At 44.9% G+C, this 14,338-nt stretch overlaps 1 protein-coding gene across 2 annotated transcripts in view; it reads right to left on the minus strand.

The window, feature by feature from the left end:
- OSBP2 (oxysterol binding protein 2) overlaps positions 1–11,169 on the minus strand; it is a gene marked incomplete at its 5' end in the record, with an annotated part of 180,987 nt that extends 169,818 nt beyond the window's left edge. For both annotated transcript variants that reach the window (XM_081174816.1, XM_081174815.1), the window contains one exon: positions 10,836–11,169. In XM_081174816.1, the coding sequence (XP_081030942.1) occupies positions 10,836–11,149 (314 nt within the window). The remainder of the gene's footprint in view (positions 1–10,835) is intronic.
- Positions 11,170–14,338: the final 3,169 nt, after the last annotated feature.

Below are 14,338 nucleotides of genomic sequence, written 5' to 3' on the forward strand. Positions count from 1 at the left end.
TTCAGCAACTGGTATTCAGAACCATTACTGCCTCCAGCCATTGTACATTCTACAGAAGTACAACTAAAATCCCATATTTGACTAGGTCACACCTTGGGGATAGCCTTTCATAACACCTCCTTCTTGCCTGGATGGTGGAAGGAGGGATATGTGCATACGAGTGTGTGTGCTTAAGGAGTGTGTGGCTGGAAAGAAGTCTACTGTACAAAGGTGTCACCTCCATTGCCAAACCCACTTCAGCTCCCGACTCTGTCCATCATTTGCATGTGGCCCCTGGAATGTTCCCCATGAGGGAATGCGGCCCTCCAGCTGAAAAAGCTGCTCTTCACCCAGAACAGAACACACACACATTCTTGAAATTCAGTCCCTGATAATGCCAAGGTCACAGGTTTAATTTCTATGCTTAAGCTAACAAGAGAGTCCACTGTTTTGGTAACACTTAACAAGGTTGTTTTCCAGAACTGACAACTTAATTCCACCTACTCAATACACTGCTCAAAAGGACTAATTTCAATGAATATGAAGTTAATGGAATAGGATGGTAGCTCTGACATGAATATATATGCATGGCAGCTTCATGAAACTTCCAAGTCTAGGTCCTTGAGTAATTCTTTGTCCAAATCATGGACCATAAAATTGTCAGGCTGGAAGGGACACCAAGGGTCATCAAGTCCAACCCCCCTGCAATTCAGGAATCACAGCTAAAGAATCCCCGACAGACGGCCATCCAACCTCTGTTTACTTTTGTTTCACTTCTTCAAAAAGAATACAAAGGGAAAAGTAACAAAACAAAACAAAATTTCCTGTTAGACCGAGAAAAAGAAAGAAATGAAATTGTTGGTACTGGTTACCAATGCAGCACTACCTCAATTTTCCCTCAAGCACTGAACTAGGTCAAAAAAGTGTCGAAAAACATATTTGGTCAAATATTGCCAATGACCTAACATACATACACTTATAAGCAATTGTTGTTCTAACTTAGCTATTACTGTTAAAATGAAATTTATTTTTCTTTAAATTACAATGAATTGTTGTTGTGTTCTTGGACATGATTTCTATAAATATGAATGATTTACTCAGCTGTTGTTCTTTGGCTTCTATCCTAGAATACCAGGATCAGTCAGCCTACAGTTACAATTTTTTTTTTAAGGAAATAGTTGGGATAGCTCAGTTGGTTAGAGCGTGGTGCTGATAATGCCAAGGTCACAGGTTCAATCCCCGTAAGGAACAGCTGCATATCCCTGCATTGCTGGGGGTTGGACTAGATGATCCTCAGGGTCCCTTCCAACTCTATGATTCTAGGATTACAAAAGCAAAGCAACATGAAGTCTTGTTTTAAAAAGAAACACAGTTCAGTGGTGGATCATCTGTTTTGCATGCATAAGGTCTCAGGTTCAATTTCCAGGTAGGGCTGGAAGAAACTTGTATCTGAAACAAAGAGCTGCTGCCCATCAGTGCAGAAAATATTGAGTAAGATGGACCAATACTCTGACTCAACAAAAAACAGCTTCCTGCATTCCTAAGTCAGGCGTGAGAACCTATGATCCACCCAGAGATGTTGCTGGACTGCAAGAACTACTCATTTTTAATGCATTTACTTTACTCACATTTACAGGCAAAACCTTCTTTAAAACATGCTCAGCATTTTACTCCCTGCTTCACATGTTACGCCCCTGAGCAGAAGTGTATTATGTTGGGAAGATTAATAATAATGAACACTAAGTGACCAGAAAACTCTGAACATATGGAAGAATGGGACGGAAGAAGGTCAAATGTGTTTCTAAGATAGGTACTCCCATGAATGAGTTCACCATTTACCCCCATTGAAGTTATGTAACATAGAAACATCTTGCAAAGTTTCCCAGTGTATAATTACAGTTGCTATGGCAACATGTTTTTATATGAATTTTAGTACGGAACTGGTAAGAACCACAGCAATACAATCCTTGCTTTAAGAGACAAAAAGGGAATAAGAGGCACCTAAAATTGTACGCAGTCTTGTGGGCACCTTGAAGACTAACCAATTTACAATGGCGGAACCCAGCAGTAGTCAACCTGAAGCCCTCTCAAATGCTATTGGGTATCTTCCATAATCACTGACGGAAGATATTCAGCAGTTGGCCATGTTGGCTGGGGGTTACACGAGTTAGCAGTCCAAAAACACCTAGAGGGCATCACATTTGCTACACCAAGCATAAGCTTTCATGAACAAAAGTCCACTTTTTTCATAAGTTGCATGAAGAGCTCACTTGAGATGCAGGTAAATAAATGTATACCTGGGGGATGGCATGGTAAAAAGCAAGGTCAGGGGGAAATGAAATGCGGAAAAGTACAGATGGTTTTTGTTTAATTACATAACACTGGTAACTCACAGAACAGTTTTCTGATACAGACACCCTAGCATTAGTTAGCCAATTAATACACATAACTGTCTCCATTCAATTCACAATGCAATGTAACCCTTGGTGTTTTGTAATGCACGAGTTTCCAGTTTCCCTTTGAAGCTCAGTCTCTAAAAACACCATGCTAACTGAACCATAACCACCATTCATTCTGGTCAAAAGGGGACAGAACTCATGCGTGTAATAAATATTCTGGTGTACAGTAGGAGATCATGAACTGCAGTTCTTGGAAGAAGGCCACTTCCTGATGCGAGGCTCCCCAGTAAACAATTGCTCACGCTGCCTTTTAGAACATCAGTGACAGGCCTTGCAAAGTAAAGACGATGGACACAACAAGTCACAACATCCCTATACGTGGCTGCTGCAACCACATCTGATCTAGGGCGGGACTCCCACTCTCATCAGTCCCTGCCAGCGCGACCAATGGTCACAGATTATAGGAGTTGTAGCCTAGCATCTAGAATGCACCACAGTGACTACTTCTAATTTAAAGAAATAAAGGCTAGACAGGAGCTCAGCAAAGCTGTAAGTTTCCAATGAAAGATTGCTTTGCAAGGGCACAGCATTAGAAATTACACTACAAGGCACTGAAGTTAAAATATCTCTGTGATATTGTTAGTCTACAAACAAAGCCCCTTTGTAGTTTCTCAATCCAGCTGGCAGGCAAGTGCTGGTCACATGAAACCAAAATGGGGAGGTTTCCAGGACTACATTTCAGGCAGAGTGGCTGTCTTTGTAGTCAGCAGCTACTGCTAAACACTGACCTGGTTCACGTGTCATGTTGAACAATTGATAAAGTTTACCTATGGTATAAACACAAATGAGCAGCATGCTTGAAAGTCCCCCACTTTGCACCTCCCCTACGCCAGGTGAGGTCGCCATGCACCAGGAGCAACAAACCATAAAACCATAGCTCATCATAGCCTCCAAGTTCTGCTCGGAGCCCCATCCAAGTTTCTGTCAATGGCTTGTAAAATTCTAATACCTTGGGGTCCCAATGCACATGACAAAGTGCATCAGCCTCACCATTTAGGTCAAGCATAGCCAACATGGTGCCTGTTAAACGTTGGACTACAATTCCCATCATCCCTGATAATGGGCCATGCTTGCTGGGGCTGATGGGAGTTACAGTCCCAGAACATATGGAGGGCACAACAGTGGCTACTCCTAATGTAGCTCATAGGAGAAGGTTCTTCTTAGGGCCTTACTGAGTGGACATCCCTAAGGAAAATGTCCTGGGTTGAGGGCCTTCATCATATGAGGCCCTTCTCTATGTGCCTCCTCCACTCCTAGGTTTAGCAACAGGAGTATGGGGCTTTTCAGTGGTGGCTCTCGGTTGGTGGAATGCTCTCCCCAAGGGATGCTTGCCTGATGGCACTACAATTACATAGCTTTAGGTGCCAGGCAAAAAGCATTTCTTTTTTGGCAAGCCTTCAGTTCTTAATTAGCTGTGGCCTCCTTGAGCAGGGGGCAAGTTTTACTCCTGCCCTTTAAAAAGAAGGTTGTCTTTTAGATTTTTCTTTTCTTTTTCTTTTATGCCAGTTTTAATGTGCGTGTTGCTTTGTTTATATATTGTAAGTCATTTTGAGTTATCTTGGTTAAAAAATGACCAATAAATTTAAATAATAATAATAATAATAATAGTAATAATGAAACACTCATGCTCACAGCCTACCCCAGGCTTATGTTTCTCATTTGTGGTTGTACCAACTTGGATTTGCCTGCTCTCTTGCTGCCATGTCACAGATTTTGCCTGATTAATAATGCACACTTCTACCAAGGTCTTGTTTCAATTTTCTGTAGAGTATCAAGCACATATTGCAAGGCTGCCAGGGTGCATGTACTTGCTTGTCAACATTTGGCAAGTTGTCCGCTATAAATACTATCGCAGCACATTCTTGAATTTTTGCAAAGGCAAATATAGCTGCACTTGAGGACATTAGCTACGCGGGGCCAGGCACAGCTGGAGGATTCCTTCAAGGACTGCAGTTGGCACAAAGGACGTTTCTTAAGATGAATTATGCAAAATAGTTCCAGACAAAGTCAACGTGCCGCTTATCGGGGTTCTCATTTCAGATGGCTATCTGAGCTCTAAATCATGCTGCTAAGTTCACTGGCATTGTGCTTGTGTGAGATGCTGTTCTGTAAGCAACCCTACTAATCGAAGACCCACCCAAATAGAAAGCATTATTAAACTTTCCATGGAATATGATTGGTTAATAGGCTATGGGTGAGCTAGAGGTGTAGCGGCACTCTCCTTGAGTGAGAATAAAAAGGCTAGTTAGACTCTCTTTTTTCTGTTCACCTGATACACTGACGACGTGACAGGAGTCAAGAATACAAGAATCCCACCTTCATTTGGTCGGTGGGAAAGACTTCTGAAAATCTCCATCAGTTGCAGAGATATTGACTTCACTGTGAAATATTTCAGCTGATCTATTGGGTTAAATAAACTGTGTCTGCACTCTTTTGCATTTCCTTGTTAACAAGGTGCTCTACCTCCCACACACCAAATCTGCTGTAAATCATGGTGGCTAACCTGTTGCTGAACTTCAACACCCAACACTCCTGGCCCTTGGCCATGTTTGCTGGGCCTGATGGGAGCTGAAGTCCAACGCCACCTGGGAGCCACAGGTTTGCCACCCCCGCTGCCCAAAGAAGGGTGCTTGTCCCAAAGCATTATTGAATTAAGGTTTTCAGCAAGAACAACAGAAAGCCACACAGGAAAGAGGAACACACAGCTGCAATTCAGCAGTGTTGGCTGCTGCTTAGAAATGGCAGCTCTCGATATTGCCAAGTGTGGCGTAGTGGTTAGAATGTCGCACTAGGAACTGGGAGACCAGAACTGAACTCCCCACAGAGGCATAAAGCCACCTGGGTGATCCTGGGCCACTCATTGTCTCTCGGCCTAATCTACCTCACAAGGTTGTTGTGAAAATAAAATGCCGAGTGAGAAGCACATATCCATTTTGAGCTGTTTGGAGGCAAGGTATAAATGTAAAGATGAATATAAGAACAAATGCTCTGGACTTCCTGTATTTTTCTTAATTTCCTAGCTACAAAGTTCTGCCTATTCAGAAAAGGGAAACCAACATGATCAAGGAGCTGGAAAAACTCCTATATGAGGAAAGATTGCAGCATTTGTATTTATAGAAAGAACAAACAAGAAGCTGCAAAACATAAGTGTATAAAATTATCCATGGAGAAAGTGGTTGGGGAAAGGTATTGCTCTCTGCCTCATAGCACTAGAACTGGTGGATATCCAATGAGGTTGAACATTGGAAGATTCAGGACAGGCAAAAGAAAGTCCTTCTTCCTGCAGCAATTAGTTTAACCATGGAATCAGCTCCCACAATAAATAGTGACAGCCGCCAGTTTGGGCAGCTTTGAAAGAGGAATACAGAATACTTGGAGGATACGGCCAACTATGGCTACTAGCCACAACCGGCACACTCGGCCTCCACAGTCAGAGGCAGTTTGTTTCTGAATGCCAGGTGCTGGAAAAACTAAGGGTGTGGGGAGAGTGTGGCTGCTGCTTCCAGGTCCTGCTTATGGGTTTCCCACAGACGTCAAGCTAGCCACTGTGAGAACAGGATGCTGGACTAGATGGGCCACTGGCTTGATTCAACACAGCTCTTCTTATGTTATTATGACATTCTCAAGTCTTTGAAAACAAACCTGTTTACATTTGCTACTCAGCTCAGGGAAAGGTCATTCTCAAACCAGTATGCAGTCTCAATATTTAATGCTGGCAATTTGATTAGCAGCAAAGCAGTGTTCTCTCACCTAGTGTGTGTGTTAAATGGGAAAATAGCTTGGGGCTCCGTTCTGTAAAAGAGGTTTTTGATTTCCAATGCATCTGAAGTGTTGACCAGGAACACTTTCTCTATAAAACATATTAAAGCCCTGCAGGACACAATATGTATGAAACCTTGCGCTGTGTTCTAGGAATCCTGCCTGGAGAGTGAGGATTTTCACCTGAAGCATCAATAGAAGTTATTAAAGGCTAGATAGAGGTAAGTTGATATATTTCTTTCTGATAAAAACTTTTTATTGCTTTTATCTATCATGTTCCTGGACCTAAACTCTTCAGCTATGAAAGAAACAAGATCATGAATTCACTGAAACAAATAATTCATGGGGAAATTAATTCATGGGAATCCCAAGCTGGAAGAAAGCTATTGCAATTTGGTCCTGCTAGCAGGGCTTCCAGAGGAGAAACTGGTTGACCACTGTAAAAACAAGATACAGGGCTAGATGGGCCTTTGGCCTGATCCAGCAGGGCTCTTCTTGTGTTATTGATGCAGGGATGCCCCTAAAGCTGTCAGACAGAAAACATTCCCCCAATTTTTTTGCTCTCACAAATTACACTAGGTGCAAAAGCAATAAAAGGAATACAATCAGTAAAACCACATTCATGTGAGATACCTAGATAAATAATATAATAGCAGAATCATGCTTTAAAACTGACTTTATGCATCACATCTCTCTAAAATCCTGACAAACGATATGCTTCTTCACCTGTCACATTTGTTTTAGTCCTAAAGTTCATCGATTCCAATGGTTCTATACTCTAAGTAGGACTAATATCAGATACAACCCATAGCCACTCAAGAGTGTAGCTGTTAAGAACCATTTCTACCCCAAAATAGAGGTAAAAGGTAAAGGGACCCCTAACCATTAGGTCTAGTCGTGACCGACTCTGGAGTTGCAGCGCTCATCTCGCTTTACTGGCCAAGGGAGCTGGCGTACAGCTTCCGGGTCATGTGGCCAGCATGACTAAGCCGCTTCTGGCGAACCAGAGCAGCGCACGGAAACACCATTTACCTTCCTGCCGGAGCGGTACCTATTTATCTACTTGCACTTTGATGTGCTTTTGAACTGCTAGGTTGGCAGGAGCAGAGACCAAATGACAGGAGCTCACCCCGTCGCGGGGATTCGAACCGCCGACCTTCTGATCGGCAAGTCCTAGGCTCTGTGGTTTAACCCACAGCGCCACCCACGTCCCCAAAATAGAGGTGCAGGGATGCAAATTCCCCTTGACTTCTCTCTATCACAAACAAAAGCCATTAGTGGTACATGGAAAAAGCAATCAGCCACCTGAAGGCAGGAAGTTATAAAATTGTTCAATGCAGTCATCTTACAAATGCTGCTTATTCCATTCAACAGGCTTAGGGAAGCTTACAACACAGTACTAAAAATATAAGTATCAACAGAATAAGCCACTGCTCCACACCAAGCAAAGCCTGAATAAAAGCAGCTTGAAATGTCTGGTCTATGTTATAAACCTGTCATTTCACAATATAAAGTGGATGGTTTGGTGCGAATCCAGAATCTAAGCGTCTGTGATTGTTGTAAAGTGCAACATATTTTTCCACCCACTGATCCAAAAGTGCTAATACATGAAACAAAGCAATGAGTAAATGAGTAAGTTGACTTGAGCAGCAAGTCACTTGACAACGTTAGCCAACCTTACCTGTGCCTGTTATCCAGACAACCCAAAGACCGCAGACAATTTTATTGATTCTGTTCGGTTTTAACATTTGTTGCGGATGCCACAAAAGCACTACATGAACTGAAAGGCAGGATATAAATATTTAAGCAATAATTTGTTATTTATTTCCTTTCAGACTTTGCCTATACAATACTCATTTGGCTATTTCACAAAAGCAAACTAGAAGCATTCTTCATTCAAGATGTTTTTGGAGAACCACTGCCAACATGCATCTGGGAAGACAATTTTCCTGTTGTATAAGAAGCCTTGCGTTCCCAGCAGCCGTCACTGGTGCAACAGGAAACAAACTTGTATTTAAATACTTATATCTGACAAAAGAGTGCCTATTCTTTTCACACTAAGCAAGAAGACAGAACAATACCAGAGCTCGAGAGCCAGTGTGGTGTAGTGGTTAAGAGCGGTAGTCTCGTAATCTGGGGAACCGGGTTCGCGTCTCTGCTCCTCCACATGCAACTGCTGGGTGACCTTGGGCCAGTCACACTTCTCTGAAGTCTCTCAACCCCACTCACCTCACAGGGTGTTTGTTGTGGGGGAGGAAGGGAAAGGAGAATGTTAGCCGCTTTGAGACTCCTTAAAGGGAGTGAAAGGCGGGATATCAAATCCAAACTCTTCTTCTAAAAAAAAAACAAAAAACAATACCAGAGCTCTTTCCAGCTATTGCAACTTTCTACTAAAGGCCTAGAAGACCATAGTGTGAAAATGACCACAACTCCAAAACATAAAGAAGGCACCAAGTTTCCAAAAGCTGGACCCACAGCTTCCAGCCTAACCTTTCAGATTACAAGAATTCAGAAATTCATACAGCATTAAATTGATTAAGTAGTACAGTTTTACACTGGAAGTCGAACGGAATCCATTCCACTTCCAAAACATTCGGAAACCAAAGTGTGGCTTCTGATTAGCTGCAGGAAGCTCTGGAAGTCGTGGCGGACATTCAGCCTCCAAAAATAGTTCGCAAACTGGAACACTCACTTCCGGGTTTGCAGAGTTCGGGAGCCAAAACATTCAAGAACGAAGCTGTTCGAAAACCAAAATTTGCTAATGTACTCATTAGCAAATTAGGTTAAACTAAACCTAATCAATAATTGAAAGCAGTTCTCTTCTTAGGCAAGAAATTAGCATGGCAAAAGCATTACCTGCGGAACCTTCTATTCTTATCAGAGAGAGAACTATCACTACCATCTGAATTTCATGGTCTTTGTCTCCATTGTTTATAACCCATTTTTCCTCTGTGTGCATCTGACCAAGTGAGCTTTCACCCAAAAAGCTTTATGCCACAGATCTCTTCTAAGCCTGTTTTTGCAAAAACAAAAAATACCCTTTCTCTGGAAATTGAGCACAAAGATATTGCTAACTATTTGCTCCCGTCTTCCCCGTTCTCATTGTATCCTCCCCCCTTTTTTCTTTTATTTGTTTTGTTACCCTGCCACTCCCCTCCCTTCCCTGTTTTCCCAGCTGCTGAAGCTTAGACCATAAACTCCTGCAGGCAGGAACTAGTTTCTTCTTACTGTTATTGCAAAGTGCCTTCACCTGAAGCGCTAAAAACACATGAATTTTCAGGATGATCCCTCCACTAACACAACTGGTACTCTGACTGCAGCTACTAATTCAACAGAAAAGAGACCTACATTGAAGGCATGTTTTACAGTGTGGTGGGACACACTACCACATGCTGCTTGTAGAAACTGCACTACTCCATCTTTCATTTGTCACAATTCAGACAGTAGCTGAGCATGCAGGCAAACAAACGCAGCATTAACACAATTTCCCAAAAAGTTATAGGAGCCTGCCTTATACTACATCAGATCACCTAGCTCAGTCCTGTCAACACTGACTGACAGCAACTCTCGTTTCAGTCAGGGGTCGTTCTCAGACCTACCTGGAGATGCTACTGAGGACTGAGCCTTGGACCTTTTGCCTACAAAGCACATGCTCTAACAGTGAGCTGCCTACAACCCTTCCCCTATTATAGAAGGCAGCTTTATATGGAGTAAGGTCATTGGCCCACACAGCTTTGAACTGCCTACACTGAGTGGCAGCAGCTCTCCCAAGATTTCAGAAAGGGAGCTTCTCCTAGCCCTACCTGGTGATAGCAGGGATTGAAGCTGGGACATTCTGCATGAAAAGCAGGTGCTCTACCATTGAGCTATGGCCATTGATTCCTGCATTGCAGGGGGTTGAAATAGATGACCCTCAGGGTCCCTTCCAACTCTACAATTCTAGGATTCTATGAGTCAGAAACATTGGTCCATCTAAGTCAGTACTGTTTGCACTGACTGGCAGTGACTCTCCGTGATTTTAGACAGGAGTCTCTCCTAGTCCTACCTACACAGGCCAGGGATTGCACCTGGGACTTTTTGCACGCAAATTAATGCTCTACCATCAAACTATCTGAAGTGTATCTGAAGAAGTGTGCATGCACACGAAAGCTCATACCAAGAACTAACTTAGTTGGTCTTTAAGGTGCTACTGGAAGGAATTTTTTTATTTTGACTATGGCAGACCAACACGGCTACCTATCTGTAACTGGAACCATCGAACTAAGGATCACAGATACACTCTGGGTGGCAGGTTGTTGCTGGTGAGTTGCTGGGCGGCAGGTTGTTGCTGGTGGGAGCAGCAGCAGTATTCGGAAATCATCTGAGTTATCCTAGCAGCTGCACAGCACCCATGTCACACGACCACGACCCCCCTCTCTCGAGTGCTATACTGTACATTAGACAGTCAGCGTTGCCGTAATACTACTAGTAACGGGCCACGTCGACTTCTCCTACCCCCTAGTCTGCAGCAGCGCAGTACTCGCGCGCCCCACAAGCGCCTGCCCCCTCCCTTTAACAACTACCACACTGCCCCTAAAGTTCGCGCACTCACAAACGTTAGCAAAGGAATGCCCGGGCAAAAAAAGTGTACCACGGTACCTGTAGTAGCTGAGCAGCCCGTTGCTAAGCACGAACCAGCGGCGCTGGTAGCCCTTCAGGTAGTTGGTCCACTTGAAGAGCCAGCCTTTGTACGTGTCGGGCCCGGGGCCGGCCGAGGTCGGGGTGGTCGCGGGGGTCGAGGGCAAGGGCCCCTCGAGGGTGGTGGCGCCGGCCAGGCTCATGGCGACGAGGAGGGCGGGGGGAGGAGGAGGGCGGCGAGGGGGCTGCTTGCAGGCCAGGCAAGGGACGGCGCTGAGCAGGGAGACCAGCCCGCGGGTGCCGGCGCTGCACAGCGGCGCGGCTGCCTTCCCCATAGGCGACGCCGCCGCTGAGGCTGCGCCCGGCCGCTCCTCCTCCTGGCTGCTTCGCCTCAGCGCCGCCGCCAGGGCTAGCGAGGGGGCGGGGCCGCGCGACACGTGACGGCGGCAAGCCGCGCCCCTCCGCTCCTGGCCATGTGACGCGCCACCCCACCCGAGGGAGCGGCGTGACGCGGCCGCTACGACAGCGGCGCCCCACGTTCTGTTCTTTCCCCTCTCCGACGGCGAGGGCGCCGAACGGCTCCCGAATCACGCGCGCCTCGTCTGCGAGGCTCGTCGGGCTGCCGGAGGATCGGAGATCTCGCGGGAGTTGTGTGGAAGGCGGAGGGCGGGGAATGGAAAGGGGGCGGGGCCGGCAAGGCGCCAATCAAGGAATAGGGATGCGGACGCCGCTTGATTAGAATAAAAAAAAGGCGGGAAGCTCCTCGAGGCTCAGCGGTTCGCTGTCCAGGTGGAGGCGTCGGCGGCCATTTTGCCACGCTGTTACCTCAGGTGATAGAGCGGCAAAAGCTTCGTCTGGCGACGTGGCCAAGACGACGCAAGCGAAAGCTTATATCAAATATATATATATATATATATATATATATATATATATATATATATATATATGTCATTTATTACACATTTATATATAAAGAGCCCTAAATCCAGTCAGTTTTAAACAAAACAGTCGCTGCCTTCAGGGTTACAATCTAGAAAAGGGAAAAGGAACACACCGGGGAGCGAGCTTAAGAAAATATGTTTTGATAAAAAATTAAAATGGTGTTTGTATAAATATATAAGTTTTAAAAGTCAGAAATATTAATGCATCACGGTGAGAAGTACTTAAAATAGTTATAATCAAAGAATTAAGTAATAAATGTTTTAAACAATTACTGTACATTCTAAGAACGTACATCAAATATTTGAAAAATGGAAGCATTCACTTCTGGGTTTTCAGCGTTTGAAAGCTGAAACGTTTGACTTCCGAAGCAGCATTTCAACACATGAAACACACATCTAAACTGTGCTAAACTGTCACTCCATCCAGACAACACCTGACTCTGCATTTTCTCACACAGTTTTACAATTCTGCAAAACAGGTGTGCTAAAATGTGCATGTGGACACCTGCCACTACAGATGTTGTTGGGGGATCTCATCAGAGAATCCTTTGCTAAGGTTGCATCCTACGGGTCAGGTAGCACAATGTACCTGGAGCTATCCATGGTCCTGACTGCTGATCCCCAGAGAATGCTGTGGCCGAGTCAGCAGGCTTGCCCTGCCCGGACTTGTTATGTCTGGGCTTACTTCCACCTGAATCCGTCCAACTCAGCCTGCCTCATCCCTTGTGAGCCTCAAGTCCCAGCTACAGGATTGATGCAGGAAGATTGTCGCAGTACAAATATGCCAGCAAAGCCCATCCAGCCCGGGTGTCTTTAACAGAGGATTAGACAGATTCATAGAGGATAAACCTATTAACTGCTACTAGCCACAATGACTATAGTCTGCCTCCATGGTCAGACACAGTACAGTGGTACTTCAGGTTACATACACTTCAGGTTACACACTCCGCTAACCCAGAAATAGTGCTTCAGGTTAAGAATTTTGCTTCAGGATAAGACCAGAAATTGGGCTCCAGCAGCGCGGCGGCAGCGGGAGGCCTCATTAGCTAAAGTGGTGCTTCAGGTTAAGAAAAGTTTCAGGTTAAGAACAGACCTCCGGAACAAATTAAGTACTTAACCCGAGGTACCACTGTAATATTTCTGAATATCCGCTGGTGAACACCACAGGAGAGGACAGGGCTCCTGTCATTGGGTTCTGCTTGACTGTGAGAACAGGGTGCTATACTAGATGACTCATTGGGCTTATCCAGTGAACTTTGCTTATTATTTTATTTGGCACATGCTGACCTGCACACTGCTTTGCCCCTCCTGGTAAGCAACAGTGGCCCACCTGCCATGCTCATTTAGGTCTGACCTGGGAGCACTGGGAGCTAGGACAAGTCAGAAGCAACAACCATTATAGTTCTGGGGATAGGACTTCAAACCTACAAGTGAGTTGGTGCCTCATAGGAGTTGTGGCCACCATATCTCCAGTCACCTAGGTCCTTTCTTTCTGGATGATCAAGGGACAGGAAGAGACTTCACCCAGAATGATGCCGAAAACAGACAAGTCTTTAGCAAGAACACTGCAGGCAGGGTTTGTGCCTAGTACAGGCATTAGCAGAATGAACTGTCAGGCACTAAGAGGCAATTTGCAGTCAGTCCTGGTGCTGTCTTTTAGTGCGAACTTGAGCCAGGATATCCATAAGCTGGTGGGAGGCACCTGAGAGAACAGAACCATTATTGGAAGGCAGTCAGCTGTCCAGTTTTCTGTGCAGGTGTGTGAGATGCACACACAAAAACGTGCATTCTGCTATCAGCCTGTTGTGATGTCAGATGAGAAAATTCACCTTGACAATCTCAACTCAGTTGTGTACAGACCAATTTTACCATATGAGACTGCCCCTTTAGCACAGATGATCAATGTAGGCAATATCTTCTTGTCTTAATCCCTTGCAAATGTATGTCACAGAAATGAATTAGATCTTTATTGCTTTTGCAAGTCAGGTGTCTAGAGTAAACATAAAGGACACCATTCATTGCCTATTCAGCTCATCAGACATCTCTGCTGATAGCTGGCAGCATCTTTTGGCCACATAGTGGCGTAGCGTGGGGAGTGCAGGGGGGGCCGGCCGCACCGGGCGCAACATCTGGGGGTTAGGAGGCGCAAATCCACGGGTTAGGGGGCGCAAATCCACGGGTTAGGGGGCGCAAATTACTTGCCTTGCCCCGGGTGCTGACAACCCACGCTACGCCACTGCACATAGAGAAATAAATAAAAGAAGTACTTATTAGTAGTTTCTCTATGTGAGTGGTATAAGAGGATTCAAGTTCAGGGATTCCTAGAGGCTCACCACTGGAGGGCTGTTGCTGCCTGCATGACATGAAGAGGAGGGTGCTAAATTGTTTGTGTGTCCGGCAGATTGAGAAAAGACTACATCATCAAGGGGTTTTAGTTTAAGGAAGAAAGGCAGGTAAGCAGAGATGATACAGATGTATACATTTATTCATGGTGTGTGCCAGTCATTGTAGACATTACTGAGCAAGATGGACCAATGGCCTGACTCTGTATAAGGCAGCTTCCTGTGTTCCTAAGACTAGCTT

The sequence above is a fragment of the Podarcis bocagei genome (genome assembly GCF_964188305.1).
Source record: "Podarcis bocagei genome assembly, chromosome: 16".
In the NCBI taxonomy this organism is placed as follows: Eukaryota; Metazoa; Chordata; class Lepidosauria; order Squamata; family Lacertidae; genus Podarcis; species Podarcis bocagei.